Genomic DNA, 27,079 nt, shown 5'->3' on the forward strand with positions numbered 1-27,079 from the left:
AAAACAAGATAAAACAAATGGAAAATCAAAAGTGTATCGACGAGGGCTAGAAGACCGGTGACACCAACCGCAGAATGCTGCCCGAACATGGAGAGGAACCGACTTCGGTGGAAGTCGTGACATAATAGAAAACCCAGGACATAGTGTCTGTAATACTGTAAGTGGTTCTTCTACATAGATCATAGGAAACCCCAGGACATAGTGTCTATAATTCTCTTACAATCTCATATAGTTCCTTTCACAATTGACAAAATTCACTCAGTTGTCACAGACTAGTTGAATAATAATTTCCCAGTTAACAATTTTTGTACTTACAGAAATCATGTATATTCATTATCAAGTTTTTGGTTTGGTGGTTATAATTTTATTTACATAAAATAAATTGGGTCCCCATCCAGCTCCTTCAACCCTACAACCCTTCAACCCTCGAACACTTCAAGCCTGCACCCGTTCAACCCTACAACCCTTCAACCCTACAACCCTCCAATACTACAACCCGTCAACTCCACAACCCTTCAACACCACCACCCTTCAACCCTTCAAACCTGCATCCCCACAACCCTTCAACACTGCAATCCTTCAATCCTACAACCCTTCAACCCTGCAATCCTTCATTCCTACAACCCTTCAATACTACAACCCTTCAACCCTTCAACACCACAACCCTTCAACACCACAACCCTTCAACCCTTCAATTCTACAACCATTCATCCCCACAACCATACAACCCTAGAACCCTTCAATCCTACAACCGTTCAATCCTAAACCCTTCAACTTTTCAACCTTTGAACCCTACAATCCTTCAACCATTCAAGCCTTCAACCCTACAACCCTTCAACCTTACAACCCTTCTAACCTACATCCCTTCAAACGTTCAACTCTACAACCCTTCAACTCTACATCCCTTCAAGCCTACAACCCTTCAACCCTACAACCGTTCAAACCTACAACCCTTCAAGCCTTCAACCTTTCAATCCTTCAACCCTACAACCCTTCAACCCTACAACTCTTCAACCCTACAACCCTTCAAGCCTTCAACCTTTCAATTCTTCAACCCTACAACCGTTCAACCCTACAGCCCTACAATTCTACAACCCTTCAACCCTACAATCCTTCAACCTTTAAATCCTACAACCTACAACCCTTCAAACGTTCAACTCTACAACCCTTCAACTCTACATCCCTTCAAGCCTACAACCCTTCAACCCTTCAACCCTACAACCGTTCAAACCTACAACCCTTCAAGCCTTCAACCTTTCAATCCTTCAACCCTACAACCGTTCAAACCTACAACCGTACAACTCTTCAACCCTATAACCCTTCAACCCTTCAACCCTACAACACTTCAACCCTACAACTCTTCAACCCTACAACCCTTCAAGCCTTCAACCTTTCAAATCTTCAACCCTACAGCCCTACAATTCTACAACCCTTCAACCCTACAACCCTTCAACCTTTAAATCCTACAACCCTACAACAGTTCCATCCTACAACCCTTCAAGCCTTCAACCTTTCAATCCTTCAATCCTACAACTGTTCAACCCATCAACCCTAGAACCCTTCAGCCCTACAACCCTTCAACCCTACAACCCTTCAACCCTTCAACCCTAGAACCCTTCAGCCCTACAACCCTTCAACCCTACAAACCTTCAACCCTACAAACCTTCAACCCTACAACCCTTCAACCGTTCCACTCTACAACCCTACAACCCTTCAACCCTTCAACCCTATGACCCTTCAACCCTATGACCCTTCAACCCTACAACCCTTCAACCCTTCAACCTTCGAACTCTAGGAGGGGAGAGCGAGGGAGTGTGTGAGGGTTGTTTTTTACAAGCTGGACCTGGCTCTCAGGTTCCCTGTCCCATGGAAGTAGAGAAGACATGAAGGACTTTCCTTCCTCTGATAACAACAAAATACAGTTTGGTGTCACACACACAGCCATTTGCTAGAGGTTATCTGTGACCTCCATCTAGTCTCTGTATCTATCAGATCATGTCTCAAGCAGCAGCTATCCAACAGGGATACCACTATCTGTTGGCCCACAGGATCTTATCACCTGTCTCTGCAGCATTCTCTCTCTCCTTCTCTATCTCTCCATCTCTGTCTTTCTCTAGATCTCTCTCTCTGTTTCTTTCTCTCTCTCTCTTTCTCTCCTTCTCTTTCTCTCTTTATCCCTGTCAAATCAATTCAAAGTGGCTTCATTGGCATGGAAAACATGTTTACATTGCCAAAGTGAGTGAAAAAAAACATAACAACCTCGACAAAAACCAACAAAGAGAATTAAACAAAACAAAAACAACCAGACATTAACAGTGACATCAACAGTCTCCATCTCGCTCTGAGTCCTGACACCTGGTCAGTAGTGGAACAGCCAGGGTTACAGCTAGCATCAGCCTGAGGAGAGGAGAGGCTGGATCGAGTGACTTCATACTGTACTGTAATGGTTGGTTATCTATCTCATACTTTCTGTTGTTCAACCACTTTTAAAGGCCATCAGAGTATCATGTCTCATGGCCACATATGCTGCTTGCAACCACCCTACTCATCTATCCTCACTTTCTCTGCTTGTTCTGTTTACAAAGGTGCGCTCTCACACACACACACACCCACTCACACACCCAGACACCCACCCAGACACCCACCCACCCACACACACCCACCAACCAACACACCCACACACCAACCCGCTCACACACCCAGACACTCACCCAACCCAACCCAACCCAACCCACCCACCAACCAACCCCCCCACACTAACACACACACACTCTCTCTCTCTCTTTCTCTCTCTCTCTCTTACTCTCTCTCCCTCTCTCACCCTCTTTCTTTCCCTCTCTCACTTCCCCCTCTACCCATCTACCCCATTCTCTCTCCCCCCATTTCTCTCTGTCTGTTACTCTCTGCCATTCTTTTCTTTGGGTTGATTTCCCTGTGGTATTTCCCAATGTAAACAGACAGTGTCTTGTGTATGGACAGATCTCGTCCTTTGGGTTGATTTCCCTGTGGTATTTCCCAATGTAAACAGACAGTGTCTTGTGTATGGACAGATCTCGTCTGTCTGTTACTCTCTGCCATTCTTTTCTTTGGGTTGATTTCCCTGTGGTATTTCCCAATGTAAACAGACAGTGTCTTGTGTATGGACAGATCTTGTCCTTTGGGTTGATTTCCCTGTGGTATTTCCCAATGTAAACAGACAGTGTCTTGTGTATGGACAGATCTCGTCTGTCTGTTACTCTCTGCCATTCTTTTCTTTGGGTTGTGTATTTCCTGTTTCCCTGGTATTTCCCAATGTAAACAGACAGTGTCTTGTGTATGGACAGATCTCGTGTCTGTTACTTTGGGTTGATTTCCTGTGGTATTTCCCAATGTAAACAGACAGTGTCTTGTGTATGGACAGATCTCGTCTGTCTGTTACTCTCTGCCATTCTTTTCTTTGGGTTGATTTCCCTGTGGTATTTCCCAATGTAAACAGACAGTGTCTTGTGTATGGACAGATCTCGTCCTTTGGGTTGATTTCCCTGTGGTATTTCCCAATGTAAACAGACAGTGTCTTGTGTATGGACAGATCTCGTCTGTCTGTTACTCTCTGCCATTCTTTTCTTTGGGTTGATTTCCCTGTGGTATTTCCCAATGTAAACAGACAGTGTCTTGTGTATGGACAGATCTCGTCTGTCTGTTACTCTCTGCCATTCTTTTCTTTGGGTTGATTTCCCTGTGGTATTTCCCAATGTAAACAGACAGTGTCTTGTGTATGGACAGATCTTGTCCTTTGGGTTGATTTCCCTGTGGTATTTCCCAATGTAAACAGACAGTGTCTTGTGTATGGACAGATCTCGTCCTTTGGGTTGATTTCCCTGTGGTATTTCCCAATGTAAACAGACAGTGTCTTGTGTATGGACAGATATCGTCTGTCTGCAGTGCTGCTGCGCTGCTTGACACACACACACAAACACACCGTCTGTTTTGACTGAGGGAAACACCATGAGTGATTGAGATCTCCTAGTGGCTGCAATCGTATGTTTTCATTCACCTCCTTCAATCTGTTTTGTCAGTCAGCAAACAACACCATGATTTGGGTTGGTGCACCAGAGGGAGAATAAGAAGAATACCCCACTACAATATGTAGGATTAGCTTCCTTCTTTTTACAATTTCATTCCAGAATTATAAAGTGACTTGTAAATGGATAAAAATGGTTTATTGTATGTATGTGACTGTATGTGAATTAAACCCACATTCTTGTCATTGCTAGCGCCACACTTAAACCAACTGAGTTCCTTCAAGACTGATACTGTAGACGTCTTGTTCTGTAACAGCCTCAGTGTCTGTCTGTCTGTCTGTCTGTCTGTCTGTCTGTCTGTCTGTCTGTCTGTCTGTCTGTCTGTCTGTCTGTCTGTCTGTCTGTCTGTCTGTCTGTCTGTCTGTCTGTCTGTCTGTCTGTCTGTCTGCAGCTTGATGACAGCATGCTGTGAACGTGGCTACATTCACAGATTCTATCTGTCTGTCTGTGGCTTGATGACAGCATGCTGTGGACGTGGAAAGTTTCACAGATTATGTCTGTCTGTCTGTCTGTGGCTTGATGACAACATGCTGTGAACGTGGCTACTTTCACAGAGTCAGGCAGGATAGAAAACACTACTCAACAATTGTGGCCAGTGGTCCCTGGATCAGCTGTGGATGGTTGAGGTAAACACACACACACACACACACGGTTTTCCTCCTCTTCTGAGGAGGAGTAGGAAAGATCGGACCAATGCGCAGCATGGTAAGTGTCCATATTTTAATGAAATATAACCGAACACTGAATACACAAGAACAACAGAAATAAAATAAAACCGAAACAGTTCTGTATGGTAAAACACAGACACAGAAAACAACTACAACCCAAATCATAGTGGGAAAACAGGCTGCCTAAGTACGGTTCTCAATCAGAGACAACAATTGACAGCTGCCTCTGATTGGGAACCATACCAGGCCAAACACAGAAATACAAAACCTAGAATACACAACATAGAATGCCCACCCCAACTCACGCCCTGATCAAACTAAAACAGAGACATAAAAAAGAAACTAAGGTCAGGACGTAACACACACACACACACACACACACACACACACACACACACACACACACAGGTCAGCGCAGACCACCAGAGTGTAAACGTGTTGGCTGCATGGTCAGTCCTCCTCACATAGCGAATCCACAAGATAAGCATCTTTCTTTATACTGCAATCATCAAGAACGCAGTACGAGTCACCTACTGTAGTCACACAAACAAGCACATACACAAACAAACACACACACACACACACACATACACAAACACCCAATTAAATTGAAGCCTCTCCTGAAATTAGTGTTTATGTGACATACAGTAGATACACAGCCCAGTGATTTAAAGATCACACTCACACTGTCTGCATGACCAGAGTTCACCAGAGATGATCAGAGATCACCAGAGATCACCAGAGATGACCAGAGTTCACCAGAGATCACCAGACATCACCAGAGTTCACCAGAGATGACATGAGATCACCAGAGATCACCAGAGATGACCAGAGACAACATGAGATCACCAGAGTTCACCAGAGTTCACCAGAGATGACCAGAGTTCACCAGAGTTCACCAGAGTTCACCAGAGATGACCAGAGTTCACCAGAGTTCACCAGAGATGACCAGAGATGACCAGAGTTCACCAGAGTTCACCAGAGATGACCAGAGTTCACCAGAGTTCACCAGAGTTCACCAGAGATGACCAGAGATGACCAGAGATCACCAGAGTTCACCAGAGATCACCAGAGATGACCAGAGATGACCAGCGATGACCAGAGTTCACCAGAGTTCACCAGAGTTCACTAGAGATGACCAGAGTTCACCAGAGTTCACCAGAGATGACCAGCGATGACCAGAGTTCACCAGAGTTCACTAGAGATGACCAGAGATGACCAGAGTTCACCAGAGTTCACCAGAGATCACCAGAGTTCACCAGAGTTCAAATTTGTGGGCAGAACTGAAAAAGGATGTGCGAGCAAGGATGCCTACAAACCTGTGGAAGGCTACCCAAAACAAACCTGTTGAAGGCTACCCAAAACAAACCTGTGGAAGATTACCCAAAACAAACCTGTGGAATGCTACCCAAAACAAACCTGTGGAAGGCTACCCAAAACAAACCTGTAGAAGGCTACCCAAAACAAACCTGTGGAAGATTACCCAAAACAAACCTGTGGAAGGCTACCCAAAACAAACCTATGGAAGGCTACCCAAAACAAACCTGTTGAAGGCTACCCAAAACAAACCTGTGGAAGGCTACTTCCACTTATTGTGGAAGGCTACCCGAAACGGTTTACCCAAGTTAAACAATTTAAAGGCAATGCTACCAAATGCTAATTGAGTGTATGTAAACTTCTGACCCACTGGGAATAAATCATTCTCTCTACTATTATTCTGACATTTCACATTCTTAAAATAAAGTTGTGATCCTAACTGACCTAAAACAAGGAATTTGTACTCGGATTAAATGTCAGGAATTGTGAAATTTATTTGGCTAAGGTGTATGTAAACTTCCGACTTCAACTGTATTAAACTGTATTACTATACTATTATAATATATGATACATATTGTGTGTAAGAGGGTTAGAATGTAGGAGGAGGACATAGAGTGAGCTGGCCTTCACCCATCCAGTAGGTGTCTGCTTTGTCAGCACCAGCCCAACACCACAGCCAAACAGACCACACACAGAGTTACTAGGAAGAGGGAGGAGAGGAGTGGAACGACAGAGAAAAAGAGGGGGAGGAGAAGAGAAGTGGTAAGCTAATGACCTTGTCTTACAGTAAGAAGGAAAATAACATAATTTATGAACACTTCCTATTGTCTCCTCAGCCAAATTATGTTCTTATATTCCTGTCCTTCTCTCTTTCTCTCTTTATTTCTCTCCTTCTCTCTATCTTTCTCTTGTTCTCTCATTTTTAGATGTGTCGTCCTCTCTCATGTTGCTGCTGTTAAAATGGGATTTGTTTTCTTTTCTTTTTAATAGTGCCTTTCCATCATGTTGTTCAACTCCTCTTTCTCTCTCTCTCTCTCTCTCTCTCTCTCTCTCTCTCTCTCTCTCTCTCCCTCTCTCTCTCTCACTCTGTGGTTCCATTCTGCCTGGCCAAATGGCTATAGGACATCAGAGGAGGGAATAACATAAATATCTGTTGGCCTAACTAAGAAAAGCTCTTCAGTCTTCAAACAATTAGTCAACACATAGAACAGTGAAATGGATGAGCCAATGTGAGCCAATGTTGTACAGACAAGGCGAGGCAATGTTAGGTGCTCCAATATTGCACCATGTAGTGGCCAATCACAATTTTCTCTCAATCCGGGTCACTGGTGTTGATGACCAATGAAATTACTTTAATCAGACATATCTCAAACTGTTTATGTTGGGTAACTATCTCCCGAGTGGTGCAGCTGTCTAAGGCACTGCATATCAGTGCAAGAGGTGTCACTAAAGTCCCTGGTTTGAATCCAGGCTGTATCACATCCGGCTGTGATTGGGAGTCCCATAGGGCGGCGCACAATTGGCCCAGCATCGTCTGTGTTTGGCTGGGGCAGGCCATCATTGTAAATAAGAATTTGTTCTTAACTGACTTGCCTAGTTAAATAAAGGTGAAATATGATGATAACATCTACTGAAGCTAGTAGAGTCCATGTATAGTAGGCTACTGTGTGTATCTGACGCTGAGGTGGAATGTAGTAGTGTTTAGAAGGCAGAAACCCCAGTCTGAAACCAGCCTAATTATCCCCTCACAAAACTTTTACAGCCTGGCTAATGATTCATTAATAGTTGCAAACTCTCACACCACGCTGTAACAACTTTTCATTCTCGTAAAATTTGTGGTAGAAAGCCCATTGCTTCTGAATAAACAAAATTAAGGATATAACTAGAATTGGACACTCAAGAAAAAATACTTTCTTATTTCTAGAGATTCTGGAAACACACAGGACAAAGAATATTTATAAAACATGTACAAAGAAAAACAATAGTCTGATTTATTTCATCATTCAGGTTACTAGGCTAATGTGTACAACGTTTAGTCTTCACATTATGTTTATACTATAGTAATAAGAAATGTAACACATAGCTCTGATGCAATATCCTGTGCAGTTCCTACCATAGTTCCGACACCAGCGGGTTTGATTCCCGGCGAAATGTGATCCTGCATTTGGCCCTTTAATAGGAATTAGGGATAAACCTAGGGAATGGGGATCCACGTCAAGGAGGCACTGTCTCCTGACCTCTCTCTACGAGCACGAGAGACACGGGGAACCTGAGTTATACAGGACGATACTACAGCATGAAACGTTGACAGAAGAGGAATAGTAGGAACAGGCTACAGTCAGAAAGTTAATGAGAATAGCAGCCGAGAGCCGTGATGTGATTTACCGGGCCACTTTACTACGCGAGGAAAAAGCGAGAGAGAGAGAGACTACAACATCACAAGGTAAGAGGTATTTGAAATAGTTCCGCTATAACCAGGAACGCATACGTGTTTTTCTTTTTCCGATTGTAGCCTAGGCTACTAGTCCTCTGCTTTGATTTGTGTCATCACAGGGACATTGGCTAGTTATTATGATTATTCTCTAGCCTACTGTATGTAGTCTGCTATTCGTTTAGAAATCGTTGGAAGAGAAGTGCAACACGAGTCTAGGATTGGAGCTGGATGAGTTTAGGATTGAAACCACATTGCTTATTTGCTGTCGACGTTTTTTCACGGTGGCGTCTAGTCCATTGAGCGTTGTGACCAGTAATGCGGGTGAAATGTAGACCTTGTCTTGCTAAACCAGAAGAAGAAATAAAGACGATGTGTTGCAAACTGTTATCTGAAACAGAAATGTCATTGGATCGGATGACCTCAAAGTGATAAACCTTTAAACTTTTTTGAGGGGGGGGGGGGGGGCGTGCAACTCGCCCCAGCTGCCTGGCTGTATCACATCCATTATAATGCTGATACAAATGGATAAACAGTCCAGGTGTTATCTAAGGGCGCTCTGTTGAGTGTTGGGAATTCAGCTGTTGCAGGCAGCTGAATTGGAACGTGGTGCATTTTTAAAAACATTTTTAAATGTAACCTATATTTAACTAGGCATGTCAGTTAAGAACAAATTTACAATGACAGCCTAATACGGTAGCATCTATTTGATGTGAGTTGTAAATCATAGGGTTTTAGTTATGACATGGGTCATAAACCAAACCATGATGATATATATATATATTTTTTATTTTTTATTTAACCTTTATTTAACTAGGCAAGTCAGTTAAGAATTAGAATAAAACATAATACAATTATTTACAATAACGGCCTAGGAACAGTGGGTTAACGGCCTTGTTCAGAACAACAGATGTTTACCCTGTCAGCTCAGGGATTCAATCTTGCAACCTTTCGGTTACTGGCCCAACGCTCTAACCACTAAGCTACCTGCCTGTCTGCCCTCTTTTTCTTTCCAAGCTAGTTCTGAATACCCAATGCCAAACTCTAAATATGTATTCTACAGCCCCTACAGACAGAATCCAAAACATTGCAGATTTGCAGTTATAGGCCAATTCAGAATTATGCAGTCTGTTTATTGGAGTTTTGAAAATATCAAACAAAATCTAACTGTATTTGTCACATGCACAGAACACAACAGATGTAGACCTTCCAGTGAAATGCTTACAAGCCCTTAACCAACAATACTTTAAGAAGTTTTAAGAAAAAACAAGTGTTAAGTAAAAAATAGATATGTAAAAAATAGAAAATAAAAGTAACAAATACTTAAACTGCAGCAGTAAAATAACAATAGCAAGGCTATATACAGGGGGTACCGGTACAGAGTCAATGTGGAGGCTATATACAGGGGGTACCGGTACAGAGTCAATGTGGAGGCTATATACAGGGGGTACCGGTACAGAGTCAATGTGCGGGGGCACCGGTTAGTTGAGGTAATTGAGGTAATATGTACATGAAGAGTTAAAGTGACTGTGTATAGATAATAAACAGAGAGTAGCAGCAGCGTAAAAGAGGGGTCTGGGTAGCCCTTTGATGTTGAGCTTTTGATAGATGCATGTGCTTCTACACTGTTAGGATAAAAAGGTGCTATCTAGAACCTAAAAGGGTTCTTCGACTGTCCCCATAGGAGAAACATTTGAAAAAACCTTTTGTGTACCTGGAACCAAAAAGGGTTCTACCTGGAACCAAAAAGGGTTTTACCTGGAACCAAAAAGGGTTCTACCTGGAACCAAAAAGAGTTCTACCTGGAACCAAAAAGGGTTTTACCTGGAACCAAAAAGGGTTCTACCTGGAACCAAAAAGAGTTCTACCTGGAACCAAAAAGGGTTTTACCTGGAACCAAAAAGGGTTCTACCTGGAACCAAAAAGGGTTCTACCTGGAACCAAAAAGAGTTCTACCTGGAACCAAAAAGGGTTTTACCTGGAACCAAAAAGAGTGTTCCTATGGGGACAGCTGAAGAACCCTTTTGGAAGCCTTATTTTCTGAGAGTGTATAGGTCTCTCTTTACCGTCTGGCGGAGCTGTGGATTAGATTTGTACTAGAGGGTAACACACGTTCTCCACAGCACAGTCCTGCTCTCTCATCTCCTGTTGCATTGTTGAGGCGAGACAGGTGTGTGTGTGTGTGTGTGTGTGTGTGTGTGTGTGTGTGTGTGTGTGTGTGTGTGTGTGTGTGTGTGTGTGTGTGTGTGTGTGTGTGTGTGTGTGTGTGTGTGTGTGTGTGTGATAGGATGTTTACACCTCAGCACTGAGGAATGTCCTGGTCTGTATTTACGGCAGAGACTGATAATGAGTGTGGTCAGTTTACAGAGAGCCTGTCATTAGACTACCCTGTCTGCACACTCAGCTTCCACTAGAGGTAGAGAGGAGAGGAGGAGAGAAGAGGGGAGGAGAAGAGAGGAGGAGAAGAGAGGGGGAGAGGAGAGAGGAAAGGAAAGGTGGAGGAGAGGAGAGAAGAGGGGACAAGAGGAGGAGACAGGAGAGGAAGATAGGTGGTCCTACCCCGGCTACAGCTGTTATAGACTCTTGGCCTGCTTAATGTGTATTCATGTATATTTATAACTACAGACATAGTAGGTGTTTGGACAATCTTTTGCAAGTGTGTTACTCCACAGTTAATACAAATAAATAACTGATGTAATTATGTTACACCAGGTATTTGTCACGGTTGTCGTAAGAACGGGACCAAGGTGCAGCGGATGTTGAGTTCCACATATTGATTTCCAAGTGAAACTTCAGCAAAACAAAAATATAACAATAAACAAACAACTAAACGTGACTACGTGGTGCACAAACACAAAACAATATCCCACAAACACAGGTGGGAAAAATAGCTACATAAATATGATCCCCAATAGAGAAACAAGGGCTCTCTATGGTCAGGGCGTGACAATACAACAATACTGAATGAACACTTATTTTAACTTAATATAATACATCAATAAAATCAATTTAGCCTCAAATAAATAATGAAACATGTTCAATTTGGTTTAAATAATGCAAAAACAAAGTGTTGGAGAAGAAAGTAATATGTGCCAATATGCAATATGTGCCATGTATGTGCCATGTAAAAATGTGTGCCATGTAAAATATGTGCCATGTAAAATATGTGCCATGTAAAAAAGCTAACGTTTAAGTTCCTTGCTCAGAACATGAGAACATATGAAAGTTGGTGGTTCCTTTTAACATGAGACTTCAATATTCCAAGGTAAGAGGTTTTAGGTTGTATTTAATATAGTATTTATAGGACTATTTCTCTCTATACCATTTGTATTTCATTTACCTTTGACTATTGGATGTTCTTATAGGCACTACAGTATTGCCAGTGTAACAGTATAGCTTCCGTTCCTCTCCTCGCCCCTACCTGGGCTCGAACCAGGAACGCATCGACAACAGTCACATTCGAAGCATCAACACTTAGAAGCCACATTGTCTGAAATATTTAGCCAGTGAGGTAGACTCCATAACACATGTAAACCTTTGTAGGTATCTCAGGTATCTGAGATGATTGCCACACATTTCATTCAATAGCCATTGTCCTGGAGCCAGTGGTATTCAGAGTAATGAGCCAGTGGTATTCAGAGTAATGAGCCAGTGGTATTCAGAGTAATGAGCCAGTGGTATTCAGAGTAATGAGCCAGTGTAGTCCATATGTATATTAGACATATATCTTGGATCCAGCCAGCTGCTTGTGTTTTCTCTGGCCTACAGTGTTTCAAGGTATTCCAGCTGGAGGAGAAGGGAGCAGATTTTTGAAGGAAGACCCAGGCTCCCTAAAGCCAGAGGGGAAGGGGACCGACCCTTGCCCCCCCCCCCCCCCCCCTATTTTAAACAAGCCTGTGGTGCTGAAGGAACTAAAGGAATTGTTCTGGGGAGCATTAGCATTGACGTGCTTAAAGTGTTTTGCCAGAAAATACTTTGTTTGCACCCAGGTGTCTTAGCTACCCTGACCTGGGCTGACCTGACCTGACCTGGGCTGGGCTGACCTGACCTGACCTGGGCTGACCTGGCCTGACCTGACCTGGCCTGACTTGGGCTGACCTGACCTGGGCTGACCTGACCTGACTTGGGCTGACCTGACCTGACCTGGGCTGGGCTGGGTTGATCTGGGCTGGGCTGGGCTGACCTGGCCTGACCTGGGCTGGACTGACCTGGGCTGACCTGGGCTGGGCTAACCTGGGCTGACTTGGGCTGGGCTGACCTGGGCTGGGCTGACCTGAGCTGGGCTTACCATAGATGGGCTGCTTTGGACTGGTCAGACTGAATAGACTAGTAGGACCTACTAGCTGATCTAAGCTAGCTACCATAGAAGGGTTGGGCTGGTTTGGCCTTAGCTATCTGAGTATACAGTAACAGGGCTGCGCAAGGCTAGCCTGGCGGGGCCGAGCATGGCTGTCTGCTTTGGGCTGACCTCTCCTCCCTCACACCCCCAGTTTGCCTCTGCCTGGCTGGTTCTCCTAAACCTCAAACTCCAGATAGAGAATGGAGCCAGGGTCTGGGCCTTGTGGTCGGCCAGAAGAACCTCTGGATGTATGGCTTCTGTAATTAGCCTGCTAGCTGGTGCTAGCCCTGTATTTATGAGCAGGCTAATTGTAGAGAGTACAGAGAGACATGGCTCAGTTATAGCCGCTGGGTCTTTGAGCTTTGACCGTCTGCTGTACTGCTGCTGACAGCGGAGGACCATGGCTATATCTTTGGCTGGCTGGTAGTTGGTCTGGCTGTCTGGTTGACTGGCTTGCTGGCTGTTTGTCTAGCTGGCTGACGGGCTGGCTGGCTGACTGGTTGGCTGTTTGTGTGGCTAGCTGTTTGTCTGGTTGGCTAGCTGGATAGTTGGGCTGTTTGTCTGGATAGGTGGCTGGCAGTTTGTCTGACTGGCTCACTGATTGGCTGACTGGATGGCTGTCTGTCTGTTTGTCTAGATGGCTGTTTGTCTGGCTGGCTGACTGGTTGGCTGTTTGTGTGGCTAGCTGTTTGTCTGGTCAGCTAGCTGGATAGTTGGGCTGTTTGTCTGGATAGGTGGCTGGCAGTTTGTCTGACTGGCTCGCTGATTGGCTGACTGGATGGCTGTCTGTCTGTTTGTCTAGCTGGCAGGCTGGATGACTGACTGGCTTTCTGTTTTTCTGGCTGGCTGGTTGTCTGGCTAGTTGTTTGTCTGGCTGGCTAGCTGGTTAGTTGACTGACTGGTTGGTTGGTTGGCTGTTTGTCTGTCTGGATGGCTGGCTGACTATTTTGGGTTTTTGGCTGTCTGACTGACTGACTGGCTGTCTGGCTGTTTGTCTAGCTGACAGGCTGTATGACTGACTGACTGGCTTGCTGGCTGTTTATCTGCCTGGCTGACTGTCTTGTCTGTCTAGTCCGTCTGTCTTTAGACACCACTACAACAATTGTAATAGATGAGCTATACATTCACTCTTAGTTACTGTAATCAACTGTCTCCCATTGAATTCACATTTGAGCCTTTGTGAATAAAACATGTGAGAATATCCATCTAGTCTGAGAAAATGACAACTAGTCAATCTCTGATCCCTTTCTCTCAGGTAAAAATAAGTTGAGCGCCCCACATTCAGAGCTCTATCCATTCACTTTCTCTCACACATTCTTTTCCCCTGTCTTTGTTTAGCTAGCTAAGCTATAACTCACAAACACAGCCCCCCTCCAGCCTTCACATCCGTGATGGGACTGTCATGCAGAAAGACACTATTGTGCTGGCTTGGATCCTGTTTCACTTCTGCCCTGTAATTAAGAAGGGATTGCCTGGCTGGGCTGGGCTGGGGAAAGCTGTGTTGGGGGCTGGGGTTGGGGATGGGGGCGGGATCCAGGCATTGCATGGCTTGGCTATGCCTCGGCAACACATAATCCAAAGCTAGGGAGATCTTGATGGGGGACCGATGCTGGGGGTGGGGCACATGGACTGGGTTAGGAGTTATTTGGTTAAAAAGCAGAGCCTGGCCTGCTGTGTGTGTAGTGAGAGAGGAAACATGTCTTTAACTGTGTCATCATGAAGTCCTCTCTGAGTGGTGAGTGTTTGTTTTTCTCACATTGTCCCACTGAGTCATGGGAAGTGAAGTGGGGACACTATTAAACACTATTAAACACTATTTCCCCTCTAAGATCTTCAAAGGGTTTTTACTTGTTTTCACTTGATAAAAAAAAAACGTACAAAAACTGACACACGTATTGTAACTTTTTGCTGCTCCGTTCCCGCGGCCTGCTCCTGCTCTGGCTCTGGCTCTGGCTCCTGCTCTGGCTCCTGCTCTGGCTCCTGCTCTGGCTCCTGCTCTGGCTCTGGCTCTGACTGTGGCTCTGGCTCTGGCTCTGACTCTGGCTCTGGCTCCTGCTCTGGCTCCTGCTCTGGCTCTGACTGTGTGTGTGTTACTCTGCAGGTCCGGGTCAGTCGGTTACCAGGCGACAGGGTCCATCTGTCGGGCAGCGGTGCGGTCAACATGGCAGACGTCTTGGAGAGTGGCAGGGCGGGTGCAGGCTCCGTAGTAGGAGCGGGTAGCGTGGATTGGCAGAAGCGTTGTGTTGCCCTGGAGATGCAGCTGCTCAGGTTTCGTCTGCAGGCGGGGAAGATCCGAGAGCTGCTGGCCGAGAAGGTGAGGGAGAGAGGGTGGCATCATTGTTAAAGTAGTACTATCTAAGGGAAAAGTCCCAGCAAACACACAACCTTCACGCAACATTTTTTGAATGTTGACTCGAAGTTGTGGGCATCAACGTCATGTGCCAATGCTACTTTGTACTGTCTAAGGCAGTGTTTCTTCATCTGGTCCTGGGGACACAAAGAAACTTATTTAATTTTTTACCTAGCACTACACACACTAATCAAGTCATTATTATTAGCCCATCTATAATTTAGCCCAAACAACTACCTCTTCCCCTACTGTATTTATTTATTTTTCTCCTTTGCACCCCATTATTTCTATCTCTACTTTGCACATTCTTCCACTGCAAATCTACCATTCCAGTGTTTTACTTGCTATATTGTATTTACTTCGCCACCATGGCCTTTTTTTTGCCTTTACCTCCCTTATCTCACCTCATTTGCTCACATTGTATATAGACTTATTTTTCTACTGTATTATTGACTGTATGTTTGTTTTATTCCATGTGTAACTCTGTGTCGTTGTACGTTTCGAACTGCTTTGCTTTATCTTGGCCAGGTCGCAATTGTAAATGAGAACTTGTTCTCAACTTACCAACCTGGTTAAATAAAGGTGAAATTAAATAAATAAAAATGATCAAACCAGTGACTAGTGGAATCAGGTGTGTAGTGCTAGGGCAAAAACAAAAATGTGAACCTCTTTAGGTTCCCAGGACCAGGATTAAGAAACCACTGGTGCAAGGGGAATGTAAGAACTGTAGTGCAAATCTATTTTAGCATCACAAATCATAAAGATTTGGGATTAAGTTTTCCACACACGGAGCAGCCTTGCCACTGTGTGTTTTGACCTACATTGATTTGGTGTGCATGAATGAACTGTATTGCGTTATTCACCGTTTTACATCCAACAGACCCACACGGTGTGGGAACTGGTTATGCTATGGTGATAATTCTCTATGCTGATCTAGTAGAACAGTCGGCTGGTTTAGGAAGAGTAGGCTGGTTTAATAGAACAGTAGGCTGGTGTAGAAACAGTAGGCTGGTTTAGTAGAACAGTAGACTGGTTTAGGAACAGTAGTCTGGTTTAGTAGAACAGTAGGCTGGTTTAGGAACAGTAGACTGGTTTAGGAACAGTAAGCTGGTTTAGTAGACCAGTAGGCTGGTTTAATAGAACAGTAGGCTGGTTTAGGAACAGTAAGCTGGTTTAGTAGACCAGTAAGCTGGTTTAGTAGACCAGTAGGCTGGTTTAATAGAACAGTAGGCTGGTTTAGGAACAGTAGGCTGGTTTAGTAGAACAGTATGCTGGTTTAGGAACAGTAGGAATGTTTAGAAACAGTAGGCTGGTTTAGTAGAACAGTATGCTGGTTTAGGAACAGTAGGGTGGTTTAGAAACAGTAGGCTGGTTTAGGAACAGTAGGCTGGTTTAGGAACAGTAGTCTGGTTTAGTAGAACAGTAGACTGGTTTAATAGGACAGTAGTCTGGTTTAGTAGACCAGTGGACTGGTTTAGTAGAACAGTAGTCTGGTTTAGTAGACCAGTGGACTGGTTTAGTAGAACAGTAGGCTGGTTTAGTAGACCAGTTGGCTGGTTTAGGAACAGGCTGGTTTAGTAGAACAGTAGGCTGGTTTAATAGAACAGTAGGCTGGTTTAATAGAACAGTAGTCTAGTTTAGTAGACCAGTGGACTGGTTTAGGAACAGTAGACTGGTTTAGTAGAACAGTAGACTGGTTTAGGAACAGTAGGCTGGTTTAGGAACAGTAGGTGGGTTTAGGAACAGTAGACTGGTTTAGGAACAGTAGGCTGGTTTAGTAGAACAGTAGGCTGGTTTAGGAACAGTAGGCTGGTTTAGGAACAGTAGACTGGTTTAGTAGAACAGTAGGCTGGTGTAGAAACAGTAGGCTGGTTTAGTAGAACAGTAGACTGGTTTAGGAACAGTAGTTTGGTTTAGTAGAACAGTAGGCTGGTTTAGGAAGAGTAGTCTGGTTTAGTAGAACAGTAGGCTGGTTTAGGAACAGTAGACTGGTTTAGGAACAGTAAGCTGGTTTAGGAACAGTAGACTGGTTTAGTAGAACAGTAGGCTGGTTTAGGAACAGTAGACTGGTTTAGAAACAATAGGCTGGTTTAGAAACAGTAGACTGGTTTAGTAGAACAGTAGGCTGGTGTAGAAACAGTAGGCTGGTTTAGTAGAACAGTAGACTGGTTTAGGAACAGTAGGCTGGTTTAGTAGAACAGTAGGCTGGTTTAGGAACAGTAGGCTGGTTTAGTAGAACAGTAGGCTGGTTTAGGAACAGTAGGCTGGTTTAGGAACAGTAGGCCGGTTTAGGAACATCATTTTCTTTGGCTTATTCCACTGACATAAAAGACTACCTGTGAATGGACACCTAAAACATCCCTCCTCCTATCCCCCTTCTCCTCCCTTTTGTTGTTTCCCCTGGTCTGCTTATAGACTCTGTCAGTCATGCTGCACTGACCTCAGTGTTGCAACAAATGGTTAACTGTCTGGTCCTTGGCAGACAGCCCTGCACTAAAGCAGAGAAACTACTGACTCGTGTGAATGAGTGCCTGAGTGAAAATACAGGTGTGTGTGTGTGTGTGTGTGTGTGTGTGTGTGTGTGTGTGTGTGTGTGTGTGTGTGTGTGTGGAAATAGACTTTCTCTAAGCTAGATTTGTCCAGTTTCTCTACGCTATGTGTTCTGAGAGAGAACCTTATAAAATAATTCCAGGAACAGCATAGCAACATTTACGAGGGATAATTCTTAGAATGATGAATTGTAACATGACATTAAAGCTTTCTGTTGGCGTTGTCAGAATGTCATGTTTGTTCCAAAACATTCTAATAATGTTCAGAGTAACGTTGTTAGTAAGCAACCAAATGTCAACCAACTGAAACTCACTTTGTTCAGGGACTGCTTCTTGCTAGCTGCTACATATACAGTTGAATTCTGAAGTTTACATACACCTTAGCCAAATACATTTAAACTCAGTTTTTCACAATTCCTGACATTTAATCCTAGTACAAATTCCCTGTCTTAGGTCAGTTAGGATCACCACTTTATTTTAAGAATGTGAAATGTCAGAATAATAGTAGAGAGAATGATTTCTTTCAGCTTTTATTTATTTCATCACATTCCCAGAAATGGTTTAACTTGGGTCAAACGTATCGCGTAGCCTTCCACAAGCTTCCCACAGTAAGTTGAGTGAATTTTGGCCCATTCCTCCAGACAGAGCTGGTGTAACTGAGTCAGGTTTGTAGGCCTCCTTGCTCGCACACGCCTTTTCAGTTCTGGCCACAAATATCTATAGGATTGAGGTCAGGGCTTTGTGATGGCCGCTCCAATACCTTGACTTTGTTGTCCTTAAGCCATTTTGCAACAACTATGGAAGTATGCTTGGGGTCATTGTCCATTTGGAAGACCCATTTGCGACCAAGCTTTAACTTCCCGACTGATGTCTTGAGATGTTGCTTCAATATATCCACGCAATATTCCTACCTCATCTATTTTGTGAAGTGCACCAGTCCCTCCTGCAGCAAAGCACCCCCACAACATGATGCTGCCACCCCCGTGCTTCACGGATGGGATGGTGTTCTTCGGCTTGTAAGCCTCCTCCTTTTTCCTCTGAATATAACAATGGTCATTATGGTCAAACAGTTCTATGTTTGTTTCATCAGACCAGAGGACATTTCTCCAAAAAGTACGATCTTTGTCCCCATGTGCAGTTGCAAACCGTAGTCTGGCTTTTATATGGCGGTTTTGTAACAGTGGCTTCTTCCTTGCTGAGCGACCTTTCAGGTTATGTCTATATAGGACTCGTTTTACTGTGGATATAGATACTTTTGTACCTGTTTCCTCCAGTATCTTCACAAGGTCCTTTGCTGTTCTGGGATTGATTTGCACTTTTTGCACCACAGTAAGTTCATCTCTAGGAGACAGAATGTGTCTCCTTCCTGAGCGGTACGACGGCTGCGTGGTACCATGTTGTTTATACTTGCGTACTATTGTTTGTACAGACTAACGTGGTACCTTCAGGCGTTTGGAAATTGCTCCCAAGGATGAACCAGACTTGTGGAGGTCTACAATTTTTTTTCTGAGGTGTTGGCTGATTTCTTTTGATTTTCCCAGGATGTCAAGCAAAGAGACATTGAGTCTGAAGGTAGGCCTTGAAATACATCCACAGGTACACCTCCAATTGACTCAAATGATGTCAATTAGCCTATCAGAAGCTTCTAAAGCCATGACATCATTTTCTGTATTTCTCCAAGCTGTTTAAAAGCTCAGTCAGCTTAGTGTATGTAAACTTCTGACCCACTGGAATTGTGATACAAGTGAAATAAGTGAAATAATCTGTCTGTAAACAATTGTTTGAAAAATTACTTGTATCATGCATAAAGTAGACGTCCTAACTGACTTGCCAAAACTATAGTTTGTTAACAATACATTTGTGGAGTGGTTGAAAAACAAGTATTAATGACTCTAATCTAAGTGTATGTAAACTTCCGATTTCAATTGTATATATTGAGTTTTCACTGCTCATAATAAAACCATCATTATCTTTGCATTGCTTTGGTACGGAGCACTGTCATGGTATAATTAAGCAATAAGGCACGAGGAGGTGTGGTATTTGGCCAATATACCACAGCTAAGGGATGTTCTTATGTACGACGCAACGTGGAGTGCCTGGAAACAGCCCTTAGTCGTGGTATATTGGCCATATATCACAAACCCCTGAGGTGCCGTTATTGCTATTATAAACTGGTTACCAATGTAATTAGAGCAGTAAAAATAAATGTTTTGTCATACCCGTGGTGTGTTAGCCAATCAGCATTCAGTGCCTGAACCACCCTGTTTATAATATAGATATAATATATGCCATTTAGCATACACTTTTATCCATACCGACTTAAAATCATGCATGCATGCATTTTATGTATGGGTGGTCCCGGGAATCAAACCCAATATCCTGGCGTTGTAAGCGCCATGCACAACTAACTGAGCTACAGAGGACCATGTTCTACTAGCTGAGCTACAGAGGACCATGTTCTACTAGCTGAGCTACAGAGGACCATGTTCTACTAACTGAGCAACAGAGGACCATGTTCTACTAACTGAACTACAGAGGACCATGATCTACTAACTGAACTACAGAGCACCATGTTCTACTAGCTGAGCTACAGAGGACCATGTTCTACTAGCTGAGCTACAGAGGACCATGTTCTACTAACTGAGCAACAGAGGACCATGTTCTACTAACTGAACTACAGAGGACCATGATCTACTAACTGAACTACAGAGGACCATGTTCTACTAACTGAGCTACAGAGGACCATGTTCTACTAACTGAGCTACAGAGGACCATGTTCTACTAACTGAACTACAGAGGACCATGTTCTAATAACTGAGCTACAGAGGACCCTGTTCTACTAACTGAGCTACAGAGGACCATGTTCTACTAACTGAACTACAGAGGACCATGTTCTACTAACTGAGCTACAGAGGACCATGTTCTACTAACTGAGCTACAGAGGACCATGTTCTACTAACTGAGCTACAGAGGACCATGTTCTACTAACTGAGCTACAGAGGACCATGTTCTACTAACTTAGCTACAGAGGACCATGTTCTACTAACTGAACTACAGAGGACCATGTTCTACTAACTGAGCTACAGAAGACCATGTTCTACTAACTGAGCTACAGAGGACCATGTTATACTAACTGAACTACAGAGGACCGTGTTCTACTAACTGAACTACAGAGGACCATGTTCTACTAACTGAACTACAGAGGACCATGTTCTACTAACTGAGCTACAGAGGACCATGTTCTACTAACTGAGCTACAGAGGACTATATGACTTCTGATAACATCAGGACATTTCCCTGTAGTGGCCTGTGGAGGGTCTTCTTCTCTGTCTCTTTTCAACCTATCACACACACTTCTCTACACACTAAAGCTGTGTCACAGAGACAGACAACCATTTCAAGTGGTTTTCCAGCCCAAAGTGGGTCAGTGACTAAAACACTCCTAACTTGGCAAGGGAGCGATGAGGAGCGTGAAACCATTTTCCAAACAGCAATAACATGTGTGTGTGTGTGTATGGCATGGGTGTGACGCAATCTTTCCAAACAGCAATAACATGACTGACTAGCACTCAACAGTCTCCCCCTGCCCAGAGAGAACACACTCAGCAACAACACAGACCTGTGTGTGTGTGTGTGTGTGTGTGTGTGTGTGTGTGTGTGTGTGTGTGTGTGTGTGTGTGTGTGTGTGTGTGTGTGTGTGTGTGTGTGTGTGCAAGCGTGCGTGCGCTTAGTAAAATAGCTGTTTTTCTATATTAGTGATGGTTAGCTAGTTACTACTTGATATGTGGTCAAGTATTCATAATGAGATTAATATCTTCTTTAAGCCTGACCCTGAGGACATAATGAGATTAATATCTTCTTTAAGCCTGACCCTGAGGACATAATGAGATTAATATCTTCTTTAAGCCTGACCCTGACCCTGAGGACATAATGAGATTAATATCTTCCTAAAGCCTGACCCTGAGGACATAATGAGATTAATATCTTCTTTAAGCCTGACCCTGAGGACATAATGAGATTAATATCTTCCTAAAGCCTGACCCTGAGGACATAATGAGATTAATATCTTCTTTAAGCCTGACCCTGAGGACATAATGAGATTAATATCTTCCTAAAGCCTGACCCTGAGGACATAATGAGATTAATATCTTCCTAAAGCCTGACCCTGAGGACATAATGAGATTAATATCTTCTTTAAGCCTGACCCTGAGGACATAATGAGATTAATATCTTCTTTAAGCCTGACCCTGACCCTGCGGACATAATGAGATTAATATCTTCCTAAAACCTGACCCTGAGGACATAATGAGATGAATATCTTCTTTAAGCCTGACCCTGAGGACATAATGAGATTAATATCTTCCTAAAGCCTGACCCTGAGGACATAATGAGATTAATATCTTCCTAAAGCCTGACCCTGAGGACATAATGAGATTAATATCTTCTTTAAGCCTGACCCTGAGGACATAATGAGATTAATATCTTCTTTAAACCTGACCCTCAGGACATAATGAGATTCACATCTTCTTTAAGCCTAACCCTGAGGACATAATGAGATTAAGCCTGACCCTGAGGACATAATGAGATTAATATCTTCCTAAAGCCTGACCCTGAGGACATAATGAGATTAATATCTTCTTTAAGCCTGACCCTGAGGACATAATGAGATTAATATCTTCTTTAAGCCTGACCCTGAGGACATAATGAGATTAATATCTTCTTTAAGCCTGACCCTGAGGACATAATGAGATTAATATCTTCTTTAAGCCTGACCCTGAGGACATAATGAGATTAATATCTTCCTAAACCCTGACCCCGAGGACATAATGAGATTAATATCTTCTTTAAGCCTGACCCTGAGGACATATTGAGATTCATATCTTCCTAAAGCCTGACCCTGAGGACATAATGAGATTAACTCTTGTCAATGAGGTCACCTAGAGGGCCGTCAATCGTTGGCAAAAGGCTTCTGTCTTTGAGTGCACTGCATAATATTGTAAGGAAGCGTGTTGAGCCTTCAACCATAGAATGAGGACAGGGCAAGGGGCGCTGGAACCTGTGAAATAAGCTGTTAGACTGGAAGATTAGAGAGAAAGGACTATATCTCTCTCTCTTTCTCTCCCACCCCCTCTCTAATTACCGTAAGACAGTACAGCAGTATGGCTACCCTGCTGACCAGCAGCAGATTTCTTATGCTCTGCAAAAAGGTGTAGAATGCAGTTACAAAGTCATGGGAGGATGCTTAGCTGCCTGTGTATTATTGCTAGCTGCATTTTCAGGTTTAACAACTCAGAGTTGTCAGATATTAGTATGTTTATTTCGTTATTTCTTTATTTGGATCCCTATTAGCTTTTGCAGAGGTATCAGGTACTCTTCCTGGGTCACACAAAAAACACAAAACATGACAAGTAACAAAACACTGATCGGCAAGGACAGTACAACAAAACAATGTGTGTTAGAGTGTTTGTGTGTTAGAGTGTCTGTGTGTTAGAGTGTCTGTGTGTTAGAGTGTCTGTGTGTTAGAGTGTCTGTGTGTTAGTGTGTCTGTGTGTTAGAGTGTCTGTGTGTTAGTGTGTCTGTGTGTTAGAGTGTCTGTGTGTTAGTGTCTGTGTGTCTGTGTGTTAGAGTGTCTGTGTGTTAGTGTGTCTGTGTGTTCGAGTGTCTGTTTGTTAGTGTGTCTGTGTGGTAGTGTGCCTGTGTGTTAGAGTGTCTGTGTGTTAGTGTGTCTGTGTGTTAGAGTGTCTGTGTGTTAGTGTGTCTGTGTGTTAGAGTGTCTGTGTGTTAGAGTGTCTGTGTGTTAGTGTGTCTGTGTGTTAGAGTGTCTGTGTGTTAGTGTGTCTGTGTGTTAGTGCGTCTGTGTGTTAGAGTGTCTGTTAGTGTGTCTGTTTGTTAGAGTGTCTGTGTGTTAGTGTGTCTGTTTTATGGTGTGTCTGTTTGATGGTGTGTCTGTGTGTTAGTGTGTCTGTGTGTTAGTGTGTCTGTGTGTTAGTGCGTCTGTGTGTTAGAGTGTCTGTTAGTGTGTCTGTTTGTTAGAGTGTCTGTGTGTTAGTGTGTCTGTTTTATGGTGTGTCTGTTTGATGGTGTGTCTGTGTGTTAGTGTGTCTGTGTGTTTCTCCTCACAGTCCTCGCTGTTTCATGAGATGTTGTTTAATCTTTTTTTAAAGGTAATTTTACTGTTCGAGTAATAGGAGATGGTAGGAAGTTCCATGTGATTATGGCTCTGTATAAAACTGTTTGTTGCCATGAATTAGTTCTGAACTTGGGGACTGTGAAGAGACCCCATGTGGCATGTCTTGTGGGGTATGTATGGGTGTCTGAGCTGAATGTTATTTAATTGTGTAGACAATTTTGAATTTTCATCACATATTTCTCATGGCAGCTAGAAGTGAAGCAGTTAAAGGGAAACGTCAGGATTTTATCTAATTTCCCAGAGTCAGATGAACTTGTGGATACCATTTGCATGGCACTGTGTATAAAGGAAGTTAGAGGTAGTTTTGCGCAGTGACTATGGTATCTGCTAGCATGCTAGGAGATACCATAGACTTCCAGTGATTTTGCTAAAGCTAGCACGCCTTATCCCTTTAATATTTTGTTAACCCTAGACCAAGAAAGACTGGCATGCATGATGTTAGTTCAGTATGTGTAGTTAAGGGTAAGGCATGCTGTGCTGTTTTGAGCCAGCTACAGCTTTGCTAGGTCTTTCTTTGCTGCACTTGACCAAATTACCGGACGGTAATCAAGATGGGACAAGACCCTTAATAACTAGTACAGTTGATGTTTGTGTCAAAAACGCAGAACATCTTTTTATAACAGACACACCCCTCCCCATCTTCACAACAACTTTGTCAGTATGATTTCATTTTGATACTGTAGTTGACCATCCAATGTTATATCTAGGAGTTGAGATTCTTCAACGAGGGCCTCCCGGGTGGCGCAGTGGTCAAAGGCTGTACCAACAGAGATTCTGGGTTCGAGCCCAGGCTCTGTCGCAGCCGGCCGCGACCGGGAGGCCCATGGGAGGGCGCACAACTGGCCCAGCGTTGTCTGGGCTAGGGAGGGTTTGGCCGGCAGGGATATCCTTGCCTCATCGTGCACTAGCGACTCCTGTGGCGGGTCGGGCACAGTGCAGGCTGACCAGGTCGTCAGGTGTACAGTGTTTCCTTAGACACATTGGTGCGGCTTCCGGGTTGGATGTGCATTGTGTCAAGAAGCAGTGCGGCTTGGCTGGGTTGTGTTTCGGAGGACGCATGTCTCTCGACCTTCGCCTCTCCCGAGTCCGTACGGGAGTTGCAGCGATTAGACAAGACTGTCACTACCAATTGGATAGCATGAAATTGGGGAGAAAAAAATGGTTAAAAAAAAGAGAGATTCCTCAACGTACTCAATTGTCACACCCTTTATGCACAACTCCAGTTAAGGGTTAGGTCTTTGAGAATGTTTTGAACCAAATAAAATGCTAGGGTTAACTCCTTATTTAGAATTTCAGTGAGCACACTGGCTTTGAGTTGCTGACATGTAGAGTGGAATCATCTGCATACATAGTCATTCTAGCTATGTGTAAGACCAGTAGCGAATCATTTGTAAAAATAGAGAAGAGTAACGGCCCAAGGCAACCGCCCTGAGGGACACCGAACTGTACATATCGGATGTTAGAAGAGCTTCCATTGAAGAACAGCTCTCTGGGTTCTGCAACCATGTGATGTCAGGTGACGTAAAGCCATAGCAAGTGAGTTTCTGCAATAACAATTTATGATCAATAATATTAAAGGCTGCGTTGAAATCTAACAATACAGCTCCAACTATCATCTTATTATCCATGTATTTTAACCAATCATCTGTCATCTACGTCAGTGCAGTAGAAGTTGAGTGTTCTTCTCTATTCGCATGCTGAAAGTCAGTAGTTAACCTGTACTCTGTAAAATAGAATTGTATTTGGTCAAACACAATTCTCTCAATCAGTTTACTGAGAACAGGCAACAAACTGATTGGGCGGCTGTTAGAGCCAGCAAAGGGTGCTTTACTGTTTTTTTGTAGTGTAATTACTTTAGCTTCCTTCCATGTTTATGGACACACACACTCCTTTAGGCTTTGGTTAAAGATATACCAAAATAGAGGTGGCAATACAGTCTGCTACGATGCTCAATAGTTTCCCATCTAGGTTGTCTATATCTGGTGGTTTATCATTAGTGATGGATAACAATAGTGTCCCATCTAGGTTGTCTATATCTGGTGGTTTATCATTAGTCATGGATAACAATAGTTTCCCATCTAGGTTGTCTATATCTGGTGGTTTATCATTAGTGATGGATAACAATAGTTTCCCATCTAGGTTGTCTATATCTGGTGGTTTATCATTAGTGATGGATAACAATAGTTTCCCATCTAGGTTGTCTATATCTGGTGGTTTATCATTAGTGATGGATAACAATAGTTTCCCATCTAGGTTGTCTATATCTGGTGGTTTATCATTATTGATGGATAACAATAGTTTCCCATCTAGGTTGTCTATATCTGGTGGTTTATCATTAGTCATGGATAACAATAGTTTCCCTTCTAGGTTGTCTATATCTGGTGGTTTATCATTATTGATGGATAACAATAGTTTCCCTTCTAGGTTGTCTATATCTGGTGGTTTATCATTATTGATGGATAACAATAGTTTCCCATCTAGGTTGTCTATATCTGGTGGTTTATCATTATTGATGGATAACAATAGTTTCCCATCTAGGTTGTCTATATCTGGTGGTTCATCATTATTGATGGATAACAATAGTTTCCCATCTAGGTTGTCTATATCTGGTGGTTTATCATTAGTCATGGATAACAATAGTTTTTCCACCTCTCCCACACGAACTTGGCCAAATTAACAACAATCCCTTTTCTTCATTATTAGATATTTTATTCACAAATATGATGGTTCACTGGTTAATGTTGTCATTTCCACTTTACTAGTGAAATAGTCATTGAAATTGTTGGCAATATTAAAAGTTTATTTTTTAAATGACCCATCAACTTCAATGAATTATGGAGTTGAATTGGGTTTTCTGCCCATGATATCATTTAAGGTTCTCCAAATACTTTTTCTGTTGTGTTTTATGTAATTCATCTTGGTTGGGTAATAGTTTAGTTGCAAAATGTCACCATTTACAGTGTGTCAGCCAATCAACCAATCAGCTGAGCAGCCTGACTTGTTTGCAACCTCATTTGCAGCATTTCTTTGAGCCATACAGTGTTTCAGTTCAACATCAATCCATGGAGCTGTAACAGTTCTCACAGTTCATATCTTAACAGGTGTTAACAGCACTGGTGTCTATCACTGAGCTCAGCTGTTATTGGATGAGATGTCTGTCTCTCGTCCAGTCTG

The 27,079-nt window shown here is 43.2% G+C and overlaps 1 protein-coding gene across 1 annotated transcript in view; it reads left to right on the plus strand.

Moving 5' to 3' along the window:
• Positions 1-8,169: 8,169 nt before the first annotated feature.
• The window catches only part of LOC115123724 (pleckstrin homology domain-containing family H member 1-like), a 72,189-nt gene continuing 53,279 nt past the window's right edge, over positions 8,170-27,079 (plus strand). Inside the window, 3 exon segments of the mRNA XM_065025817.1 lie at positions 8,170-8,457; positions 8,459-8,489; positions 14,918-15,130. Of these exon segments, the coding sequence (XP_064881889.1) occupies positions 8,396-8,457; positions 8,459-8,489; positions 14,918-15,130 (306 nt within the window). The 5' untranslated portion in view covers positions 8,170-8,395.

This window comes from Oncorhynchus nerka, linkage group LG12 (assembly GCF_034236695.1).
Source record: "Oncorhynchus nerka isolate Pitt River linkage group LG12, Oner_Uvic_2.0, whole genome shotgun sequence".
Classification (NCBI taxonomy): domain Eukaryota; kingdom Metazoa; phylum Chordata; class Actinopteri; order Salmoniformes; family Salmonidae; genus Oncorhynchus; species Oncorhynchus nerka.